The sequence below is a fragment of the Scyliorhinus torazame genome, chromosome 18 (assembly GCF_047496885.1).
Source record: "Scyliorhinus torazame isolate Kashiwa2021f chromosome 18, sScyTor2.1, whole genome shotgun sequence".
Lineage (NCBI taxonomy): Eukaryota > Metazoa > Chordata > Chondrichthyes > Carcharhiniformes > Scyliorhinidae > Scyliorhinus > Scyliorhinus torazame.
The window spans coordinates 76694941-76719650 of record NC_092724.1 but is presented as its reverse complement, the minus strand read 5'-3'; the positions used below and the strand labels follow the sequence as shown (position 1 = coordinate 76719650).

Below are 24710 nucleotides of genomic sequence, written 5' to 3'. Positions count from 1 at the left end.
TTCCTCCCTAGCTTCCCAGAGAATCCCAGGATAAATCCCATCCGGCCCAGGGGACTTAACTATTTTCACACTTTCCAGAATTGCTAACACCTCCTCCTTATGAACCTCGAGCCCTTCCAGTCTAGTAGCCTGAATCTCAGTATTCTGCTCGACAACATTGTCTTTTTCCTGTGTGAAAACAGACGAAAAATATTCATTTAGCACCTCTCCTATCTCCTCGGACTCCAAGCACAACTTCCCACTACTGTCCTTGACTGGCCCTACTCTTACCCTAGTCATTCGTTTAATCCTGACTTATCTATAGAAAGCTTTAGTGTTAACCTTGATCCTACCCTGAGCTTACTGAAATATCTAAACCCCGGCACCTGCAACAACCATTCCTGTCCCTGCTCTATCCATGTCTCCGAAATGGCCACAACATCGAAGTCCCAGGTACCAACCCATGCCGCAAGTTCACCCACCTGATTCCGGATGCTCGTGGCATTGAAGAAGACACACTTTAAACCACCTTCCTGCCTGCCGGTACACTCCTGCAACTTTGAAACCTTACTCATGACCTCACTACTCTCAACCTCCTGTATACTGTAGCTACAATTCAGGTTCCCAAGCTCCTGCTGAACTAGTTTAAACCCTCCTGAAGAGCATTAGCAAATTTCCCCCCCAGGATATTGGTACACTTCTGGTCTAGGTGTAGACCATCCCGTTTGTAGAGGCCCCACCGACCCCAGAATGACCCCCAATTATCCAGAAATCTGAAACCCTCCCTCCTGCACCATCCCTGTAGCCACGTGTTCAACTCCTCTCTCTCTCCCTATTCCTCGTCTCGCTATCACGTGGCATGGGTAACAACCCAAAGATAATAACTCTGTTTGTCCTAGATCTAAGTTTCCACCCTAACTCCATGAATTCCTGCCTTACATCCCGATCCCTTTTCCTACCTATGTCGTTGGTACCTATGTGGACTACGACTTGAGGCTGCTCCCCCTCCCCTTAAGGATTCCGAAAACACGATCCGAGACATCACGCACCCTGGCACCTGGGTGGCAACACACCAACTGCGAGTCTCTCTCGTTCTCACAGAATCTCCTATCTATCCCCCTGACTATTGTTCTTTGTTCTTCCCACACTCATTAAGCATAACCTCCTTTCTAGTTCTACTATTGTCATTGATACCTACATGGACCACAATCACTGGAACACCCCCCCTCCTCCTATTGCAGCTTTCTCTCCAGCCCAGGGCAGAAGACTATGACTGTCCCCTACCACCACTACATTCTTATTAATCCCCCTGATTGAATGTCTTCCTGTGTTATGGTCAGTTTGCTCATTCTTTCTGCAGCCCCTGTTCTCATCCATACAGACTGAAAAAACCTCAAACTTGTTGGACAGTTGCAAAGTCTGAGGCTCCTTCACTTTTAATTTCTCGATTTCCATACCTGCCTCACTCAACTCTCTCCAGCCCCTGACCATGGACTGAACCGGAAGCACCAAACCTAAACGCTTTGACTGCCTTCTGGAACAAAGTATCCAGGTAACGTTCCCACTCCCTGATGAATTGCACTGTCTGAGGCTCAGGCTCCTGCTCATTAACATTGATCCAAAATTCATTGAATTTACCACACGCACCTTGGTTCACTCGAGTCCACGAGCTCCCATATAACAAATACGTTTTGCTTTTCCATCCTACCCTGTGCCTGCTCCTTCAGAACTTCTTCTACCTTTAGCCTCTGATTTCAAAAGCAAACCAAACCTGGCTTTTAAATTCTATCTCTCTGACTTGTGTTGCTTGTCTGAACCAGACCAGTATCTTTAACCAGCACACTGGAGAAAGTACTGGAGGGCGAGGATGTGTGTGCACGGGCAGGGCTGTGTGGAGAACGGCAGAGCCCTGTGGCACAGGGCATGATGGTAGAGTGCAGGGCCCCACGGTGCAGGGCAGGGCCCCACGGTGGAGGACAAAGCCCCACGGTGGAGGAAGGGGCCCCACGGTGGAGGAGAAGGTCACACTGGTGGACAGGATTCTTGTTCTTGCAGCTTATCCATCAATCAGAGATGCCTCAGGCTGCCAGTGAGACAATGGAAATTACTAACAATGAGTTTTGGGCCCTCCTTTCAATCCTGGCAGTCTTTCCTTCACAGGCTCTCCAACAAAACCAGAATCTTCACGGTGCAGCTTTGAAAATTATGTGGACAACCTGTTTGACCCGGTGTTTTCACATGGGGGAGGGGTGAGTATTGTTAATTTGATGTACCTTTAAGAAATGGGTGTTTATCAAATAGCTGCAGTGATGTCAGTGTGTGGGTGGAGCTGGGCTGTCTGTCTTTCACTTTTGTTTTGAGCTGGTAGTTGCAGTATGCTTTTGGTTTCGTTTTCAGAGGTGGAGAGCTGCTGGCAAAGCAAGCATCTATATAATGATCTCTCCCTCTACAAGCTAAGGAATGTCTCTAGATCATTGATGATTTCAAAGTAATACCTGTTTCTGTAGAGAATTTAAACCTGCTGTCTTTATTTAAAAATGGTTTAACTTGTGGATGTTGTTTGGAAAGTTATCAAGGGTCATCTATTGAGTACTATATCTTTTGGGAGGTGGTCAGGATTGGTAGTTGATAAACTGTTTACTGTGTGTTTATAAAATGTTAACTGGATTCATATAATAAACATTGTGTTGTTTTAAACATACTTCAGCTCTCTGTTGCATCACACCTGTAAAGTGGGCCCTTGTGCTCCCCATAACCAAACTCTATTTAAAGTTGTGTCAGGTGAACTCCATGATATACTTTGGTGTTCTCCAAACCCTGGCCCATATTAAATTTGGGGCTTGTCCGGGATAAAAGTCTATCTTTCGTGATTGGGTTAGCTTAGTTAACTTAAAGACAGCGAGGGGTGAGCATATTTGTATTTGCTTTTCAGGTGTGGAATTCCAGATTAAGTAGGGAGTGTGTTGTGGACAATGGCTCTTTCAGAGGCTCGGATGTTTTTGGGGGTGGAGAAGGCCATACGCAGTACCTTACGAACAGAGACTAAAAAAAGGCTTTAAGGTTTGGCAAAAATATTGCAGTTAGCATTACCTGACAGCACACGACAAGAAAGGTACTTACAGCGCTAGCTGAGCATTTAAAATTGCCTGAGATATAGTCTGACTCAGTAGAAAGGGCAAAAGTTCAGTTACAAATCAAGCAACTTAAACATGAAAAAGAATTAAAGTAGCTTGAATACAAAATGAGAGAAAAAGGGAGGTACAGGTCAGGGAAAAAGAAAAAGAGAGAGAAGAAAGAAACAAAGAAAGAATAGCCCTAGCAGAACAAGAAGAAAAAGAGAGGAAAGGGAAAAAGAGAGAGAGTTTCAACTTCAGAAAATGGCCATGAACCATGACAGTCAGTTAAAATTGGCTGATGTAAAGGGAAACGTACAGTTGGAGGATAGTGATGAGGATAAAGAGAAAGAGCGTCATAGTCGAAGGCTTGGTGGGGATCTATTTAAATATGTCCAAGCATTGCCAAGGTTCGATGAGAAGGAGGTAGAAATGTTTTTCATTTCATTTGAGAAGGTAGCTAAACAAATGAAACGGCCACAGGACATGTGGGTATTACTGATTCAAACAAAGCTGAAGGGTAGGGCTAGTGAAGTGTTTGCATCACTATCAGAGGAGGTATCTGGGACAGATGAGGCGGATATTTTTAGTTCAGGAAAATTGGCAGAGTTACAACAGAAAGATATAGAAATAAAACGGATGTATCGGAAACCATACACGAAAGAGGAATCTGAGTGTATACCAGAATGTTATTACCATAAAAATGATGTTTTGATGAGAAAATTGAGACCTTTACAGATGCAAGCAAACAACAAAGAACAAAGAAAAGTACAGCACAGGAACAGTCCATTCGGCCCTCGAAGCCTGCACTGACCATGCTGCCCGTTTAAACTAAAATCTTCTACAGTTCCGGGGTCCAAATCCCTCCATTCCGATCCTATTCGTGTATTGGTCAAGATGCCCCTTAAACATCACGATTGTCGCCGCTACCACCACCTCTTCCGGCAGCGAGTTCCAGGCATCCATTACCCTCTGTGCAAAAAACTTGCCTCGTACATCTACTCTAAACCTTGCCCCTCTCACCTTAAACCTATGCCCCCTAGTAATTGACCCCCCTACCCTGGGAAAACATCTATGACTATCCACTCTGTCTATGCCCCTCATTATTTTCTAGACCTATATCAGGTCGTCCCTCAACCTTTGTCATTCCAGTGAGAACATCATAGCTAATGCCCTCCATACCAGGCAACATTCTGATAAATCTCTTCTGCACCCCCTCTAATGCCTCCATATCCTTCTGGTAGTGTGGCGACCAAATTGAACACTATACTCCAGTGTGGCCTAACTAAGGTTCTATACAACTGCAACATGACTTGCCAATTTTTATATTCAATGCCCCGGCCAATGAAGGCAAGCATGCCGTATGCCTTCTTGATCAGTGACCTGTGGACCTGTACACCAAGATCTCTCTGACTGTCAATACTCTTTAGGGTTCTACCATTCACTGTAGATTCCCTACCTGTATTAAACCTTCCAAAATGCATTAACTCACATTTGTCTGGATTAAACTCCATCTTCCATCTCTCCGCCCAAGTCTCCAAACAATCTAAATCCTGCTGTATCCTCTGACAGTCCTCATCGCTATCCGCAATTCCACCAACCTTTGTGTCGCCCACAGACTTACTAATCAGACCAGTTACATTTTTCTCCAAATCATTTATATATACTACCAACAGCCAATGTCCAGCACTGATCCCTGTGGGAACACCACTAGTCACAGCCCTCCTATCAGAAAAGCACCCTTCCATTGCTGCTACTCTGCCTTCTATGATCTAGCCAGTTCTGTATCCATCTTGCCAGCTCACCTCTGAGCCCGTGTGACTTCACCTTTTGTACCAGTCTGCCATGAGGGACCTTGTCAAAGGCCTTACTGAAGTCCATATAGACAACATCTACTGCCCTACCTGCATCAATCATCTTAGTGACCTCCTCGAAAAACTCTATCAAGTTAGTGAGACACGACCTCCCCTTCACAAAACCGTGCTGCCTCTCACTAATACGTCCATTTGCTTCCAAATGGGAGTAGATCCTGTCTCGAAGAATTCTCTCCAGTAATTTCCCTACCACTGAAGTAAGGCTCACCGGCCTGTAGTTCCCGGGATTATCCCTGCCACCCTTCTTAAACAGAGGAACAACATTGGCTATTCTCCAGTCCTCCGGGACATCCCCTGAAGACAGCGAGGATCCAAAGATTTCTGTCAAGGCCTCAGCAATTTCCTCTCCAGCCTCCTTCAGTATTCTGGGGTAGATCCCATCTGGCCCTGGGAAAGTGCAACATCCACTGCTCTAGGTGGATGAAAAGTGGACAGAAGTTCATCAAGTAGTATTGCCGGTAAGGTATAGAAAGGAGGTGTTGTGAGTAGCACATGAGGTACCAGTGGGAGGTCATTTGGGAGTAAGGAAAACTCAAGCTAAAATCCAAAAACATTTTTCTTGGCCTGGACTACATAAAGATGTAGTTAAATTTTGTCGATCATATCACACATGTCAAGTGATAGGGAAATCTCAAGCTATGAAAAAACCAGTGCTCTTAATACCCATTCCAGCATTTGAGGAACCTTTTACAAGGGTCATAATTGATTGCGTAGGACCGATTCCTAAACAAAAAGTGGGAATCAATATCTTTTGACTATAATGGATGTGTCTACTAGGTTTCCAAAGGCCATTCCAGTACGTAATATTACAGCTAAAAAGATTGTAGAGGAGTTACTTAAATTCTTTACTAGATATGGACTTCCCACAGAAATACAATCTGATCAAGGATCAAATTTTACCTCAAGGTTATTCAAAGAAGTAATGGATAGCTTAGGAGTAAAACAATTTTCATCAACTGCGTACGATCCAGAATCGCAGGGAGCGTTAGAAAAGTGGCACCAGACATCAAAGACAATGTTGAGGGTTTATTGTCACGATTATCCAGAGGTTTGGGATAAAGGAATTCCATTCTTACTGTTTGCAATTCGGGATGCATCTAATGAGTCAACCAAATTCAGCCCTTGAACTAATTTTTGGTCATGAGGTAAGAGGACCACTTAAATTGATTGAGGAAAAATTGGTGAGTTAGCAGTCGGACCTTACATTATTGCATTACGTGTCAAATTTTAGGGAACGATTAAATGGAGCAGGAGAATTGGCTAGACAACATTTAAAGGTTGCACAAAATGTGATGAAATGGGTAGTGGATAAGAAAGCAAAAGTTTGTAGTTTTGCCAGTGGAGATAAAGTTTTAGTATTGTTACCAGTGGTAGGTGAACCTATTAAAAGCAAGGTTTTGTGGATCTTATCAGATTGAAAGGAAATTAAGTGAGGTGAATTATGTGGTTAGAACGCCAGATAGAAGGAAAACTCACCGAGGTGTGTCATGTGAATATGCTTAAAAGGTACTTTGAAAGGGAAGGAGAGCAAAAGGAGGAGGTTTTAATGATTTTAACTCAAAGTGAAGAACCAAATCCAGATGATTTTGAATTAAACATCCCTCAAATTAAATTGGAAAACGAGGTTGTTCTTAAAAATTGGGATAAATTGTTGAGTTACCTTCCAGAGGAAAAACGAACTGACCTGAAAGAGTTATTGCTATCACATGGGCAAGTTTGTGGAGATAAATTGGGAAGCACTAAAACGGCTATACATGATGTAGATTTGGGAAATGCTGTTCCAATTAAACAACATTCATATAAACTTAACCTGTGCCAATTTTAAAGGGTTAACAAGGAAATTAAAAGTATGCTTAAAAGTGGCCTAATTGAAGTGGGTTGCAGCCAATGGATCTCACCCATAGTGATGGTACCGAAACCAGACCTTTCCCAATGGTTATGTGTGGACGAGAGAAAGGTTAATGCAGTTACAAGAACGGACTCTTAACCTATCCCACGTTTGGAGGATTGCATTTAGAAGGTGGGACAATCAGCTTTTACTTCCAAACTGGATTTACTTAAAGGTTGCTGGCAGGTAACTTTATCCGAAAGGACGAAGGATATTTCAGCTTTTGTGACTCCAGGTGGTATATACCTATTCAAAGTTATACCATTTGGCATGAAAAACACCGAAGCCACATTTCAAGGGTTAACTAACAAAGTTGTTTCAGGACTACCCAATTGTGTGGGACATTGACGATCTGGTAATTTTCAGTCAGACGTGGAAAGAACATTTTAAGCATCTGATGGATTTATTCGATCGACTTCAGGAGGCAGGTTTGGTGGTAAACCTAGCCAAAATTGAATTTGGAAAAGCCCAAGTCACTTTCCTTGGCCATACAATCGGACAGGGTCGAATGGTTCCACGGGATGTGAAAACGAAAGTTATTGGGGAGTTTCCAATACCCTCGACATGAAGGGAAACAATGTGATTTCTTGACAAGAGTGGGTTTTACCGGAAATTTGTGCCGAACATTAGCAGTCTGGTTGCTCCACTGTAGGACTTGCTAAAGAAGCGTAGCAAATTTAAGTGGACAGCGGCATGTCAACAAGCATTTGACAGCCTGAAGGCTGTGTTACCACTGCTCCTGTGTTAGCTATCCCAAATTATACAAAACCATTCAAAGTGGCTGTTGATGCGAGTGATGTTGGCGTAGGTGCGGTGCTTCTAGAAGACGACAACGAAGGGCTAGAGCGGCCTATTGGTTATTTTTCGAAGAAATTAAATAAGCACCAGAGGAAGTATTCAACAATTGAGAAGGAGACTTGGAGCTTGGTGCTGACTTTGCAACATTTTCACATTTATGTGACCAGCAATGCATCTGACACAATTATATATACTGATCATAATCCATTGATGTTTTTGGAGCGATTCCAGAATAACAATGCAAGACTGTTTTGATGGAGTTTATTGTTACAGCCATTTCATTTAAAAATAATACACATGGCAGGATGAGAAAATTTGATAACTGATGCTTTGTCACAAATGTGATGAAAAGAAGCAGGTTTGGTGGAGGAAGAAGAACTAAAATGGACGATGTTATTATAAATGTTTGCGTGTGACTTCCGGTTGCGGCTATGCAGAGCTAGGTCGCATATTCGGTAGCTCCCGCTTGGAACGGACCTTTGGGCTCTTTTGCAGGGCCCCCACGGCATTTGTTTGACATTTCCCGGTGTGGCAAGAGGACTGCAGCACTCCCCTGATGGTGTCCCCCAGGAGTGTTGTGTCTTTTGGCTGCCAGGCCTGGCAGAAGCAGTGGAAGATTTGGCTGCAACGGGATAAACAGCATTTGCAGCAGTTTGCAGCATGCAAGCGGGGGAAGGGAAAGCTTAAAGCTGCAAACAGTCCTGAGGACCTTTATCAAAAGTGAATTCTAACAGCAGAGGGAACAGCTGTGAAAAGATCTCACCAGGGCCACTGAAGAAGCGGGGACGAGGCTTCCGGTGGCGGCCATGGAGGAGTAAGTCACGCATTTGGCAGCACCGGTCTGGAACGGACACTTAGACCTTTTTCAGGAGTTTCCACGGACATTTTGGGGCAGATTGGTGAAGCGAACACTGCCAAAAGGATTCCCTCTCAAGACTTTTGGGCTCTTTTCAGGGCCCCCAAGGGCACGTTTTCGACGTTTCCCGGTGTGGGAAGGAGTTAATAATAGTTCCCCATCAGTATATGGCTTTAACTAGGAGCGGGGTGACAAAAAAGGTGGTGGTGGACCAGAAGAAGGTAGGGAAGAAGGACAAAATGGACTTCCTGGGGAAGGCAAAGAGACGTTCATGGGGGGGTTTCATTGGTCGCGGTGCACAGGAGCGACCGAAGGGAGTGAAGCGTGTCGGGGAGGACCTCCTGCCAGCGGGTGGCCGGGAGATTTCTGGACCGTAGGGCTATCTGGACAGCCCTCCAGACAGTCCCATTCTCCCGCTCCACCTGCCCATTTCCCCTGGGGTTGCAGCTGGTCATCCTGCTCGAGGCAATGCCCCTGTTGAGCAGGTACTGGCGCAGCTCCTCGCTCATAAATGAGGATCCCAGGTCGCTGTGGATGTAGGCGGGGAAACCGAACATAGCGAAGATGGTGTTGAGGGCTTTGATGACGGTGGCAGACGTCATATGGGACGGCGAAGGGGAATCGGGAATACTCGTCGAACACATTAAGAAAGTACGTGTTGCGGTCGATGGATGGGAGGGGCCCTTTGAAGTCCACGCTGAAGCGTTCAAAGGGGTGGGAGACCTTCAGCAGGCGCGCAAGGTCTGGCCGGTAGAAGTGCGGTTTACACTCCGCGCAGACCTGGCAGTCTCTGGTGATGGCCCTGACTTCCTCGATGGAGTAGGGCAGATTGTGAAGCCTTAATGAAGTGGTAAAAGCGGGTGACTCCTGGGTGACAGAGATCGTCGTGCAGGGTCCGGAGTCGGTCCACTTGTGCGCTGGCACATGTACCTCGGGACAGGGCATCGGGGGGCTCGTTGAGCTTACAAAATCTCGTAATTGTAGGTGGAGAGCTCGATCCTCCACCTCAAGATTTTATCATTTTTGATCTTACCCCGCTGTGTGTTGTTAAACATGAAGGCAACCGACTGTTGGTCAATCTCCTGCCGGCCAGGTAATGCCTCCAATGTCGCAAAGCTTCTACGATCGCTTGGGCCTCCTTTTCGATGGAGGAGTGCCGAATTTTGGAGGCATGGAGGGTGCGGGAAAAGAAAGCCACGGGCCTGCCTGCCTGGTTGAGGGTGGCGGCCAGAGCGACGTCTGATGCATCGCTCTCGACTTGGAAGGGGAGCGTCTCATTGACCGCATGCATCGCGGCCTTGGTGATGTCGGCCTTGATACGGTTGAAGGCCTGGTGAGCCTCGGCCGTCAATGGGAAAACGGTGGATTGAATGAGTGGGCGGGCCTTGTCCGCATAGTTTGGGACCCACTGGGCGTAATACGAAAAGAACCCCAGGCATCGTTTGACGGCCTTGGGGCAGTGGGGGAGGGGGAGTTCCATGAAGGGGCGCATGCGATCAGGGTCGGGCCCTAGAACTCCGTTCTGAACCACATAGCCGATGATGGCTAATCGGTTCGTGCTGAACACACACTTTTCTCCTTGTTGTAAGTTAGGTTGAGGAGTGTGGCGGTGTGGAGAAATTTGGAAAGATTGGCGTCGTGGTCCTGCTGGTCGTGGCCGCAGAAGGTGACGTTGTCCAGGTACGGGAAAGTGACCCGCAGCCCGCACCAGTCAACCATTCGATCCATCACCCGTTGGAAGACCGAGACCCCATTGGTGACGCCGAAGGGAACCCGAAGTGTCATGTGAGAGTACCTTTAAGAAATGGATGTTTAATCAATGTACCTTTAAGGAATGGAGTTGATCATATTACTGAAGTGATGTCACAGGGGGGCGGGGGGGGAGCTGAGCTCACTTCTGCTTTTGGTTTCAGTTTTGCTGAGAGCAGCTAAAAGGTGCCTGGCTGGTTTTGCTGAGAGCAGTTTAAAAGTGCTTGGCTGTTTTGCTGTGAGCTGCTTAAAAGGAGATAGCCAGTTTGAGACAGCAGCTTGAGAAGTTCTGGTTTGCTGTGAGTTGTTTGAAGGGAGAAAGCCAGTTTGAAAAAGCAGTTTGTGTGTTTCCAGAGAGCTGCAGGAAGAAACGCAAGGTGCTGGAGCTGAAGTCAACCAAGCTGATATATCTCTGCCATAAAACAGAATATATATATATTAACTGTGACCTGGTGTGTTACTGTGTTGAAGGTTTGAAGCCTGTTGGATGTTTGGAGAAACATTTTGAGGGATTATTTAGTGTTGTATTATGTTTGGGGTTATCTTTGAAGCAAGGGGTGTTAAAAGATCCAATGTTTATTTAATAGGTTAATTTGAGTTCATGGAATAAACATTGTTATGTGTTAAAAACCACGTGTCCATAATTGTAATCCCACACCAAGGGAACAAGCCGTGTGCTGGAAAAGCAACAATCCATTAAAGGGGGAGGTTGGTTGAACTCCATGATAATTTTGGGGTTCTGAAAATGCCTTGCCATAACAATTGGGGCTCGAGGGGGATAAAAGTCTATCTATTAGATTGGCTTTTGTGAACTTAAAGACAGTGAAGGATTATTGCCTTTCCGGTGTGGTATTTTAGTTTAAGTTTTGTGAACAATGGCTCTTTCAGAGGCTCAGAAGTTTTTGGGGGTGGACACGGTGACACGTGATACCTTACGGACAGAGACTAAAGACAGACTGTTAGGTTTGGCAAAAGCATTGCAGTTAACACTGCCTAGCAAAATATGAAAAGATGAGGTACTTAACGCTGTATCTGGGCATTTACGTTTGCCTGTGATACATTCTGACTCATTAGATATGGCAAAGCTCCAGTTGCAGATTAATAATTAGAACATGAAAAAGAATTAAAGCAACTTGAACATGAAAAAGAATTAAAGCGGCTTGAATATGCAATGAAAGAAAAAGAAAGAGATAAAGATAGAGAGGAAAAAGAAAAGGTGAGAGAAGAAAGAAACAAAGAAAGAGTTGGAGAGGAAAGGGAAAAAGAGAGAGAGTTTGAACTTCGGAAAATGGCTCTGAAACATGAAAATCGGTTAAAATTGGCAGACGCAAAGGGACACGTACAGTTGGAGGAGATGGAGGAGGATAATGAGACAGATCGTCATAGTCAAAGACGTGGTGGGGATCTATTTAAATATGTCCAAGCATTGCCAAGGTTTGACGAGAAGGAGGTAGAAGCCTTTTTCATTTCATTTGAGAAGGAAGCTAAACACGTGGCTACAGGGATGGTGCAGGCGGGAGGGATTCAGATTTTTGGATAACTGGGGCTCTTTCTGGGGAAGGTGGGACCTCTACAGACAGGATGGTCTACATCTGAACCTGAGGGGCACAAATATCCTGGGGGGGAGATTTGTTAGTGCTCTTTGGGGGGGTTTAAACTAATGCAGCAGGGGCATGGGAACCTGGATTGTAGTTTTAGGGTAAGGGAGAATGAGAGTATAGAGGTCAGGAGCACAGATTTGACGTCGCAGGAGGGGGCCTCTGTTCAGGTAGGTGGTTTGAAGTGTGTCTACTTCAATGCCAGGAGTATACGAAACAAGGTAGGGGAACTGGCAGCGTGGGTTGGTACCTGGGACTTCGATGTTGTGGCCATTTCGGAGACATGGATAGAGCAGGGACAGGAATGGATGTTGCAGGTTCCGGGGTTTAGGTGTTTTAATAAGCTCAGAGAAGGAGGCAAAAGAGGGGGAGGTGTGGCGCTGCTAGTCAAGAGCAGTATTACGGTGGCGGAGAGGATGCTAGATGGGGACTCTTCTTCCGAGGTAGTATGGGCTGAAGTTAGAAACAGGAAAGGAGAGGTCACCCTGTTGGGAGTTTTTTATAGGCCTCCTAATAGTTCTAGGGATGTAGAGGAAAGGATGGCGAAGATGATTCTGGATATGAGCGAAAGTAACAGGGTAGTTATTATGGGAGACTTTAACTTTCCAAATATTGACTGGAAAAGATATAGTTCGAGTACAATAGATGGGTCGTTTTTTGTACAGTGTGTGCAGGAGGGTTTCCTGAAACAATATGTTGACAGGCCAACAAGAGGCGAGGCCACGTTGGATTTGGTTTTGGGTAATGAACCAGGCCAGGTGTTGGATTTGGAGGTAGGAGAGCACTTTGGGGACAGTGACCACAATTCGGTGACGTTTACGTTAATGATGGAAAGGGATAAGTATACACCGCAGGGCAAGAGTTATAGCTGGGGGAAGGGCAATTATGATGCCATTAGACGTGACTTGGGGGGGATAAGGTGGAGAAGTAGGCTGCAAGTGTTGGGCACACTGGATAAGTGGGGCTTGTTCAAGGATCAGCTACTGCGTGTTCTTGATAAGTATGTACCGGTCAGACAGGGAGGAAGGCGTCAAGCGAGGGAACCGTGGTTTACCAAGGAAGTGGAATCTCTTGTTAAGAGGAAGAAGGAGGCCTATGTGAAGATGAAGTGTGAAGTTTCGGTTGGGGCGATGGATAGTTACAAGGTAGCGAGGAAGGATCTAAAGAGAGAGCTAAGACGAGCAAGGAGGGGACATGAGAAGTATTTGGCAGGAAGGATCAAGGAAAACCCAAAAGCTTTCTATAGGTATGTCAGGAATAAGTGAATGACTAGGGAAAGAGTAGGACCAGTCAAGGACAGGGATGGGAAATTGTGTGTGGAGTCTGAAGAGATAGGCGAGATACTAAATGAATGTTTTTCGTCAGTATTCACTCAGGAAAAAGATAATGTTGTGGAGGAGAATGCTGAGCCCCAGGCTAATAGAATAGATGGCATTGAGGTACGTAGGGAAGAGGTGTTGGCAATTCTGGACAGGCTGAAAATAGATAAGTCCCCGGGACCTGATGGGATTTATCTTAGGATTCTATGGGAGGCCAGGGAAGAGATTGCTGGACCTTTGGCTTTGATTTTTATGTCATCATTGGCTACAGGAATAGTGCCAGAGGACTGGAGGACAGCAAATGTGGTCCCTTTGTTCAAAAAGGGGAGCAGAGACAACCCCGGCAACTATAGACCGGTGAGCCTCACGTCTGTAGTGGGTAAAGTCTTGGAGGGGATTATAAGAGACAAGATTTATAATCATCTAGATAGGAATAATATGATCAGGGATAGTCAGCATGGCTTTGTGAAGGGTAGGTCATGCCTCACAAACCTTATTGAGTTCTTTGAGAAGGTGACTGAACAGGTAGACGAGGGTAGAGCAGTTGATGTGGTGTATATGGATTTCAGCAAAGCGTTTGATAAGGTTCCCCACGGTAGGCTATTGCAAAAAATACGGAGGCTGGGGATTGAGGGTGATTTAGAGATGTGGATCAGAAATTGGCTAGCTGAAAGAAGACAGAGGGTGGTGGTTGATGGGAAATGTTCAGAATGGAGTACAGTCACAAGTGGAGTACCACAAGGATCTGTTCTGGGGCCGTTGCTGTTTGTCATTTTTATCAATGACCTAGAGGAAGGCGCAGAAGGGTGGGTGAGTAAATTTGCAGACGATACTAAAGTCGGTGGTGTTGTCGATTAGTGTGGAAGGATGTAGCAGGTTACAGAGGGATATAGATAAGCTGCAGAGCTGGGCTGAGAGGTGGCAAATGGAGTTTAATGTAGAGAAGTGTGAGGTGATTCACTTTGGAAGGAATAATAGGAATGCGGAATATTTGGCTAATGGTAAAGTTCTTGAAAGTGTGGATGAGCAGAGGGATCTAGGTGTCCATGTACATAGATCCCTGAAAGTTGCCACCCAGGTTGATAGGGTTGTGAAGAAGGCCTATGGAGTGTTGGCCTTTATTGGTAGAGGGATTGAGTTCCGGAGTCGGGAGGTCATGTTGCAGCTGTACAGAACTCTGGTACGGCCGCATTTGGAGTATTGCGTACAGTTCTGGTCACCGCATTATAGGAAGGACGTGGAGGCTTTGGAGCGGGTGCAGAGGAGATTTACCAGGATGTTGCCTGGTATGGAGGGAAAATCTTATGAGGAAAGGCTGATGGACTTGAGGTTGTTTTCGTTGGAGAGAAGAAGGTTAAGAGGAAACTTAATAGAGGCATACAAAATGATCAGGGGGTTGGATAGGGTGGACAGTGAGAGCCTTCTCCCGCGGATGGATATGGCTGGCACGAGGGGACATAACTTTAAACTGAGGGGTAATAGATATAGGACAGAGGTCAGAGGTAGGTTCTTTACGCAAAGAGTAGTGAGGCCGTGGAATGCCCTACCTGCTACAGTAGTGAACTCGCCAACATTGAGGGCATTTAAAAGTTTATTGGATAAACATATGGATGATAATGGCATAGTGTAGGTTAGATGGTTTTTGTTTTGGTGCAACATCGTGGGCCGAAGGGCCTGTACTGCACTGTATTGTTCTATGTTCTATGTTCTATGTTCTAAATGCAATTGCCACAGGACTATGGGTATTACTGATTCAAACAAAGCTGGTAGGTAGGGCTAGTGAAGTGTTTGCATCACTACCGGAGGAGGTATCTGGAACGTATGAGGAGGTGAAGAAATCCATCTTGGGTGCATATGAGCTAGTGCCTGAAGCTTACAGACAAAGGTTTAGAAATTTAAGGAAAGAATTTGGTCAAACATACATGGAGTTTGAAAGGCTCAAACAGAGAAATTTTGATAGGTGGATAAGGGCTTTGAAAATAGACCAAACGTATGAAGCTCTCAGAGAAATTATACTTTTGGAGGAGTTTAAAAATTCAATTCCTGATGTAGTGAGAACTCATGTGGAAGAACAGAGAGTTAAAACTGCAAGATTAGCAGCGGAAATGGCAGATGATTATGAATTAGTTCATAAATCAAAGATTGGTTTCCGACATCAGTTTCAGCCGGCGAGGGATAAAAACTGGGGACATGAGAAATACTCAAGTGGTAAAGGTAAAGGTGATCTGATGGGAGACAACAATGGGAGTGTACCTCAGATTAAAAAAGACGTCCTTCTGGTGGAAAAGAAATGAAAAGTTTCAAATGTTTTCACTGTAATAAACTAGGCCATGTAAAGCCAGTGTTGGTGATTGAAGAAAAGCACTGGAAAGGCTGATGTGGTAAAACAGGATAAGACAGTGGGATTTGTTAGAGTGGTAAAGGAAAGCCCAAGGGAGGTGCAAACGATTGTACAGCCTGTTCAAGGAGTAATTGTTAAGAAGGTGCCAGACGTCTTTAAAAAATTTACTTGTGTGGGTAAAGTTTACTCATGTGTATCAGGAGGAGCAGGTAAAGAAGTCACAATTTTAAGAGATACAGGGGCTAGTCAATCTTTAATGGTAAGAAATGAGGAATTATGTAGTTTAGGAAGAATGTTGCCAGAAAAGGTGGTGATATGTGGAATTCAGGGTGAGAGGAGTAGCGTTCCATTATATAAGGTAAGGTTGGAAAGTCCAGTGAAGAGTGGTGAAGTGGTAGTAGGAGTAATAGATAAACTATCTTGTCCAGGAATACAATTTATCTTGGGGAATGATATAGCTGGATCGCAGGTGGGAGTGATGCCTACTGTGGTTGATAAGCCAGTGGAAAATCAGACAACTGAAGGGTTGAAGGACGAATATCCTGGGATTTTTCCGGATTGTGTAGTAACAAGGTCGCAAAGTCACAGGTTGAGACAAGAGGATAAATCAAAGCGTGAAGTTGAAGTGCAATTATCAGAAACGATTTTTGATCAGATGGTTGAAAAAGAACAAGAACAGGTGGAGGATGAGGTGGATATTTTTAGTTCAGGAAAATTGGCGGAGTTACAATAGAAAGATGTAGAAATAAAATGGATATATCAGAAAGCATATACGGCAGATGAATCTGAAAGAATACCAGAGTGTTATTACCGTAAAAGTGATGTCTTGATGAGAAAATGGAGACCTGTACATATGCAGGCGGAGTTAGAACATAGAACATAGAACATAGAACAATACAGTGCAGTACAGGCCCTTCGGCCCACGATGTTGCACCAAAACAAAAACCATCTAACCTACACTATGCCATTATCATCCATATGTTTATCCAATAAACTTTTAAATGCCCTCAATGTTGGCGAGTTCACTACTGTAGCAGGTAGGGCATTCCACGGCCTCACTACTCTTTGCGTAAAGAACCTACCTCTGACCTCTGTCCTATATCTATTACCCCTCAGTTTAAAGTTATGTCCCCTCGTGCCAGCCATATCCATCCGCGGGAGAAGGCTCTCACTGTCCACCCTATCCAACCCCCTGATCATTTTGTATGCCTCTATTAAGTCTCCTCTTAACCTTCTTCTCTCCAACGAAAACAACCTCAAGTCCATCAGCCTTTCCTCATAAGATTTTCCCTCCATACCAGGCAACATCCTGGTAAATCTCCTCTGCACCCGCTCCAAAGCCTCCACGTCCTTCCGATAATGCGGTGACCAGAACTGTACGCAATACTCCAAATGCGGCCGTACCAGAGTTCTGTACAGCTGCAACATGACCTCCCGACTCCGGAACTCAATCCCTCTACCAATAAAGGCCAACACTCCATAGGCCTTCTTCACAACCCTATCAACCTGGGTGGCAACTTTCAGGGATCTATGTACATGGACACCTAGATCCCTCTGCTCATCCACACTTTCAAGAACTTTACCATTAGCCAAATATTCCGCATTCCTGTTATTCCTTCCAAAGTGAATCACCTCACACTTCTCTACATTAAACTCCATTTGCCACCTCTCAGCCCAGCTCTGCAGCTTATCTATATCCCTCTGTAACCTGCTACATCCTTCCACACTATCGACAACACCACCGACTTTAGTATCGTCTGCAAATTTACTCACCCACCCTTCTGCGCCTTCCTCTAGGTCATTGATAAAAATGACAAACAGCAACGGCCCCAGAACAGATCCTTGTGGTACTCCACTTGTGACTGTACTCCATTCTGAACATATCCCATCAACCACCACCCTCTGTCTTCTTTCAGCTAGCCAATTTCTGATCCACATCTCTAAATCACCCTCAATCCCCAGCCTCCGTATTTTTTGCAATAGCCTACCGTGGGGAACCTTATCAAACGCTTTGCTGAAATCCATATACACCACATCAACTGCTCTACCCTCGTCTACCTGTTCAGTCACCTTCTCAAAGAACTCAATAAGGTTTGTGAGGCATGACCTACCCTTCACAAAGCCATGCTGACTATCCCTGATCATATTATTCCTATCGAGATGATTATAAATCTTGTCTCTTATAATCCCCTCCAAGACTTTACCCACTACAGACGTGAGGCTCACCGGTCTATAGTTGCCGGGGTTGTCTCTGCTCCCCTTTTTGAACAAAGGGACCACATTTGCTGTCCTCCAGTCCTCTGGCACTATTCCTGTAGCCAATGATGACATAAAAATCAAAGCCAAAGGTCCAGCAATCTCTTCCCTGGCCTCCCAGAGAATCCTAGGATAAATCCCATCAGGTCCCGGGGACTTATCTATTTTCAGCCTGTCCAGAATTGCCAACACCTCTTCCCCACGTACCTCAATGTCATCTATTCTATTAGCCTGGTGCTCCGCATTCTCCTCCACAACATTATCTTTTTCCTGAGTGAATACTGACGAAAAATATTCATTTAGTATCTCGCCTATCTCTTCAGACTCCACACACAATTTCCCATCCCTGTCCTTGACTGGTCCTACTCTTTCCCTAGTCATTCGCTTATTCCTGACATACCTATAGAAAGCTTTTGGGTTTTCCTTGATCCTTCCTGCCAAATACTTCTCATGTCCCCTCCTTGCTCGTCTTAGCTCTCTCTTTAGATCCTTCCTCGCTACCTTGTAACTATCCATCGCCCCAACCGAAACTTCACACTTCATCTTCACATAGGCCTCCTTCTTCCTCTTAACAAGAGATTCCACTTCCTTGGTAAACCACGGTTCCCTCGCTCTACGCCTTCCTCCCTGTCTGACCGGTACATACTTATCAAGAACACGCAGTAGCTGATCCTTGAACAAGCCCCACTTATCCAGTGTGCCCAACACTTGCAGCCTACTTCTCCACCTTATCCCCCCCAAGTCACGTCTAATGGCATCATAATTGCCCTTCCCCCAGCTATAACTCTTGCCCTGCGGTGTATACTTATCCCTTTCCATCATTAACGTAAACGTCACCGAATTGTGGTCACTGTCCCCAAAGTGCTCTCCTACCTCTAAATCCAACACCTGGCCTGGTTCATTACCCAAAACCAAATCCAACGTGGCCTCGCCTCTTGTTGGCCTGTCAACATATTGTTTCAGGAAACCCTCCTGCACACACTGTACAAAAAACGACCCATCTATTGTACTCGAACTATATCTTTTCCAGTCAATATTTGGAAAGTTAAAGTCTCCCATAATAACTACCCTGTTACTTTCGCTCATATCCAGAATCATCTTCGCCATCCTTTCCTCTACATCCCTAGAACTATTAGGAGGCCTATAAAAAAACTCCCAACAGGGTGACCTCTCCTTTCCTGTTTCTAACTTCAACCCATACTACCTCGGAAGAAGAGTCCCCATCTAGCATCCTCTCCGCCACCGTAATACTGCTCTTGACTAGCAGCGCCACACCTCCCCCTCTTTTGCCTCCTTCTCTGAGCTTACTAAAACACCTAAACCCCGGAACCTGCAACATCCATTCCTGTCCCTGCTCTATCCATGTCTCCAAAATGGCCACAACATCGAAGTCCCAGGTACCAACCCATGCTGCCAGTTCCCCTACCTTGTTTCGTATACTCCTGGCATTGAAGTAGACACACTTCAAACCACCTACCTGAACACTGGCCCCCTCCTGCGACGTCAAATCTGTGCTCCTGACCTCTATACTCTCATTCTCCCTTACCCTAAAACTACAATCCAGGTTCCCATGCCCCTGCTGCATTAGTTTAAACCCCCCCAAAGAGCACTAACAAATCTCCCCCCCAGGATATTTGTGCCCCTCAGGTTCAGATGTAGACCATCCTGTCTGTAGAGGTCCCACCTTCCCCAGAAAGAGCCCCAGTTATCCAAAAATCTGAATCCCTCCCGCCTGCACCATCCCTGTAGCCACGTGTTTAAATGCTCTCTCTCCCTATTCCTCATCTCACTATCACGTGGCACGGGCAACAACCCAGAGATAACAACTCTGTTTGTTCTAGTTCTGAGCTTCCATCCTAGCTCCCTGAAAGCCTGCCTGACATCCTTGTCCCCTTTCCTACCTATGTCGTTAGTGCCAATGTGGACCACGACTTGGGGCTGCTCCCCCTCCCCCCTAAGGACCTGGAAAACACGATCCGAGACATCACGTACCCTTGCACCTGGGAGGCAACATACCAAACGCGAGTCTCTCACGCTCCCACAAAATCTCCTATCTGTGCCCCTGACTATAGAGTCCCCAATTACTAATGCTCTGCTCCTCTCCCCCCTTCCCTTCTGAGCAACAGGGACAGACTCCGTGCCAGAGGCCCGTACCCCATGGCTTACCCCTGGTAAGTCCCCCCCCCCCCACAAGTATCCAAAGCGGTATACTTGTTTCTCAGGGGAACGACCGCAGGGGATCCCTGCACTGACTGCTTTTTCCCAGTCCCTCTTGCAGTTACCCACCTATCTCCAATCTTTGGTGTAACTAATTCCGTGAAGCTGCTATCTATGACCCCTTCTGCCTCCCGAATGATCCGAAGTTCTTCCAACTCCAGCTCCAGTTCCCTAACTCGGTCTTGGAGGAGCTGGAGATGGCAGCACTTCCTGCAGGTAAAATCAGCAGGGACACTAACTGCATCCCTCACCTCAAACATCCTGCAGGAGGAACATTGCACTCCCTTCCCTGCCATTCCTCTAACTTTCTACCAAGATCTGACTAACAACTAAATTAAATTTTTATAAAAAATAATAATAATATAATAAAATATGGTACTTGCCTCAGACCAATGGGTTTTATTATTATTAGGTTAGAGGAGGAGGGTGGGTGGGAGACACTACATGTGTAGTGTCTCGGGTTTCCTCTCCACCAACAGTTTTAGTGTTGTTACCAGTGGTAGGGGAGCCTTTAAAAGCTAGGTTTTGTGGATCATATCTGATTGAAAGGAAATTAAGTGAGGTGAATTATGTGGTAAAAACATCAGATAGAAGGAAGACTTACCGAGTGTGTCATGTGAATATGCTTAAAAGGTACTTTGAAAGGGAAGGAGAGAAAAAAGAGGTTTTAATGATTCTAATTCAAAGTGACGAACCAAATCCAGATGACTGTGAATTTGACATACCTCAAATAAAATTGGAAAATGAGGATGTTCTTAAAAATTGGGATGAATTGTTGTTAAGTTCCCTTCCAGAGGAAAAACGAACTGACCTGAAAGAGTTATTGACATCACATGGGCAAGTTTGTAGAGATAAATTGGGAGGTACTAAAATGGCTATACATGATGTGGCTGTGGGAAATGCTGTTCCTATCAAACAACATCCATATTGACTTAATCCTTTAGAATTGGCGCAGATTAACAGCGAGATTGAGAGTATGCTTAAAAATGGCATAATTGAAGTGGGTTGCAGCCAATGGAGCTCATCCATAGTGATGGTACCTAAATCAGATGGTACCCAACGGTTGTGTGTGGACTATAGAAAGGTGAATGCAGTTACAAGAATGGTTATCCTATCCCACGTTTGGAGGATTGCATTGAGAAAGTGGGACAATCTGCTTTTATTTCCAAATTGGATTTACTGAAAGGTTACTGGCAGGTACCTTTATCTTAAAGGGCGAAGGAAATTTCAGCTTTTATAACTCCAGATGGTATATACCAGTTCAAAGTTATGCCATTTGGCATGAAAAATGCACCAGCAACATTTCAACGGTTAACCAATACAGTTGTTTTAGGATTACCCAATTGTGCTGTATACATCGACGATCTGGTAGTTTTCAGCCAGACATGGAAAGAACATTTAAAACATTGTATGGAGTTCTTCGAACAACTTCAGGAGGCGGGTTTGGTGATGAACCTAGCCGAAAGTGAATTTGGAGAAGCCCGAATTACTTGAGGAGTTTCCGATACCCTCAAGACGAAGGGAAATAATGCGATTTCTGAGCATGAGTGGATTTGATCGAACATTTGTGCAAAAGATGTGTATCGTGGTTGCTCCACTGATGGACTTGCTAATGAAACGTCAAAAATTTCAATGGATAGCGGACTTTCAACAGGCATTTCACTGCCTGAAAGCTGTGATCACCAATGTTCCTGTATTGGAGAATTGCAAGGGACTCTGTGGTCAGATTGAACTAAAGTATCTGAATCTAAAGAGAAATGCCGAGGCATAGAGGAATGGATGGAGTGCAGAGACTTTCTTGTTCAAAGAGACTGCCAATCGAGAAGGATTTCGGTTGGAGGAAGAAGAACGGGAAAAATGGACTATATTATTATGCCTGTTTGCGTGTGTTGTTTTGTTTAAAAAGGAAAAAGTAATTTTTACTGTGCGCATTTCTTAGTGGATGGTGCAAAAGTGAAAAATGAAACCATCTTGAAGTTGATAAGGAAATGGTAAAGGCGGCCGTCTGCTTCAAACGCAGTGTATGGGCAGTCCACCTTATGGATGGGGAGCTGATGGTAGGTCGATTTCAGGTCCACTGTCGAGAAGACCCGATACTGTGCAATCTGATTGACCATATCAGATATGCATCGGAGGGGGTACGCGTCGAGCTGCGTGTACTGATTGATGGTCTGACTGTAGTCAACAACCATCCTGTTTTTCTCCCCGGTTTTCACCACTACCACTTGGGCTCTCCAGGGGCTGTTGCTGGCCTCGATGATACCTTCCCGCAGCAGCCGCTGCACCTCAGACCTGATGAAGGTCCTGTCCTGGGCGCTGTACCGTCTGCTCCTGGTGGCGACGGATTTGCAATCTGGGGTGAGGTTTGCAAACAGGGAAGGCGGGTTGACCTTAAGAGTCGCGAGGCGCAAACAGTAAGGGGTGGTATGGGCCCGCCTAATTTCAGGGTTAGGCTCTGGAGGTTGCACTGGAAGGCCAGGCCGAGTAGCAAGGCAGCGCAGAGGTTGGGGAGGACGTAGAGCCGGATGCCGCTGAACTATATGCCCTGGACGGTGAGGGTGGCGATGCAGTACCCCCGGATCGCCACGGAGTGGGATCCGGATGGCAGGGAGATTCTTTGGTTAGCGAGGTGTACCGTGAGGGAGAAGCGCCTTACCGTATCGGGGTGGATAAAGCTCTCAGTGCTCCCGGAGTTCAGAAGGTGGAGCCAGCAGGCAGGGATCTACCCCCGTATCTGTAGTACAGGGGCCTTACCGTAATACCCTCGTATGCAGTGCAGTATATACAATATAAGACAACAGTGGTGACTACCACACTCCCCTCCAGGTCAAATTCCTCCTTGCCATCTCATTGATATCCCCCCTCCAGATCCACAATCACAGAATCCCTACAGTACAGAAAGAGGTTATTCTGCCCATCGAGTCTGCACCGGCCCTTAAGCCTACACATTCACCCTATCCCGTAACCCAGTGACCCCCACCTAGCATTTTTTTCAATCTCTCCCTACCTCCTCTTCACTCACGAACTGCACAACTGGCCAAGAAATAAAGTTCAGAAGTAGTCATCCATTACTGGTGTTAAATTCACTGTGACCTTCAGGAAGCCCATTCTTCCAGATTTCTTGAGGGCACAACTGCTCTTTACCCCATTGTAAATACCAGGATGTATGAGTGAATGGAGTGAGTGTAAGCACGTGGATTAAATGTGATTTGGTGTTGATGTGAGCAAGTGGGCTGAGATGGTGTGGAGCGAGGTGGGAACAGGGTGGGTAAGTGTGAGGTTGCAGTTTACAATGATGATTATGTCAGTGAGTATCCGAGTTCTCGAGTCCTCATGGGAATCTTCCAATACACTTTTCAGGAAATGGAGAGGTCGCGGGATCTAAACAGGCGAATGAAAGGAGGCGGTGGAATTGGCCCATCACAGGCTGGAGCGTATATGACAACAGGTATGTATCCATATCTCTGCTCTTATTTCTGTGAGAAGTAGAGGAGGGTGTCTATTTGTGTTAATAGGAGTGACTGGAAGTTTCTGGAATATTTAGGGGATGTGCAGTATTTAACATGACTGATAGGAGTTGGGCGTTGGGGTGGGAGTAGTCTGTGATGTGAGAGATTGAGAGTGAGGCTAGTGTGAGGTTGGTGATTGAAGGGAAGTGAGCGTGAGGTGGGGAATTAGAAGGGAATTGATTGTGAGATGGGGCGTGAAGCTAGTACGAGGTGGGGTTGGGGAGTGAAGAGAATGTGAGGTGGGGGATGCAGAGTGAGGGGTATGTGAGATGGGGAATGGGGAGTGAGGGGAGTACAAGGTGGGGTTGGGGAGTGAGGGGAATGTGAGGTGGGGATGGGGAGTGAGGGGAATGTGAGGTGGGGATGAGGTGTGTGGGGCATGTGAGATGGGGAGTGAGGGGAATGTGTGATGGGGTTGGGGAGTGAGGGGAATGTGAGGTGGGGATGGGGAGTGAGGGGAATGTGAGATGGGGATGGGGTTCGGGAGTGAGGGGAATGTGAGATGGGGATGGGTTCGGGAGTGAGGAGAATGTGAGATGGGGTTGGGGAGTGAGGGGAATATGAGGTGGGGATGAGGAGCGAGGGGAATGTGAGGTGGGGAAGGGGGAGTGAGGGGAATGTGAGGTGGGGATGGGGAGTGAGGGGAATGTGAGGTGGGGAATGGGGATGGGGAGTGAGGTGAGTGTGAGGTGGGACTGGGGAGTGAGGGTTGTGGTAGTCACCACTAGTGGTATATTATATTTATTACGGCACTGCCCGTATATTAGTGGTACAACGGTAAATCCCTGCCTGCTGGCTCCGCCCAGCAGGCGGCGTATAAAAGTGTGTGCTCTCCGACGCTGCAGCCATTCTGGTTCCAGCTACAGGAGGCACAACATCTTGTTCAATAAAGCCTCGATTGTTCCACCATTCTCGTCTTTGTGGTAATGACGGTGCATAAATTTATTGAACAAGATTTTTAAACGATGGATCTCCGCATCAAGCCTGATCGCCGTCAAGCAGGCAACGCCACGTCCACCTTCGACCACTGGCTGGCCTGCTTCGTAGGCTACCTCCGAGCAGCCGCTGAAGAACCCTCGGACGCGCAGAAGCTCCAAGTCCTCTATTCACGGGTGAGCCCTGATATTTTTCCCCTCATCTGGGATGCGCCCACCTACTCCGAAGCGATGGCGCTCCGGAAGGGACATTATGTTTGGCCGGTGAACCAAGTGTA

At 46.0% G+C, this 24710-nt stretch overlaps 1 protein-coding gene across 1 annotated transcript in view; it reads left to right on the top strand.

The window, feature by feature from the left end:
• The window catches only part of myo15b (myosin XVB), a 462078-nt gene that overhangs the window by 389804 nt on the left and 47564 nt on the right, over positions 1 to 24710 (top strand). Inside the window, exons 20-21 of the mRNA XM_072481964.1 lie at positions 2140 to 2228; positions 23349 to 23436. Coding sequence (XP_072338065.1) covers positions 2140 to 2228; positions 23349 to 23436 — 177 coding nt within the window. The remainder of the gene's footprint in view (positions 1 to 2139; positions 2229 to 23348; positions 23437 to 24710) is intronic.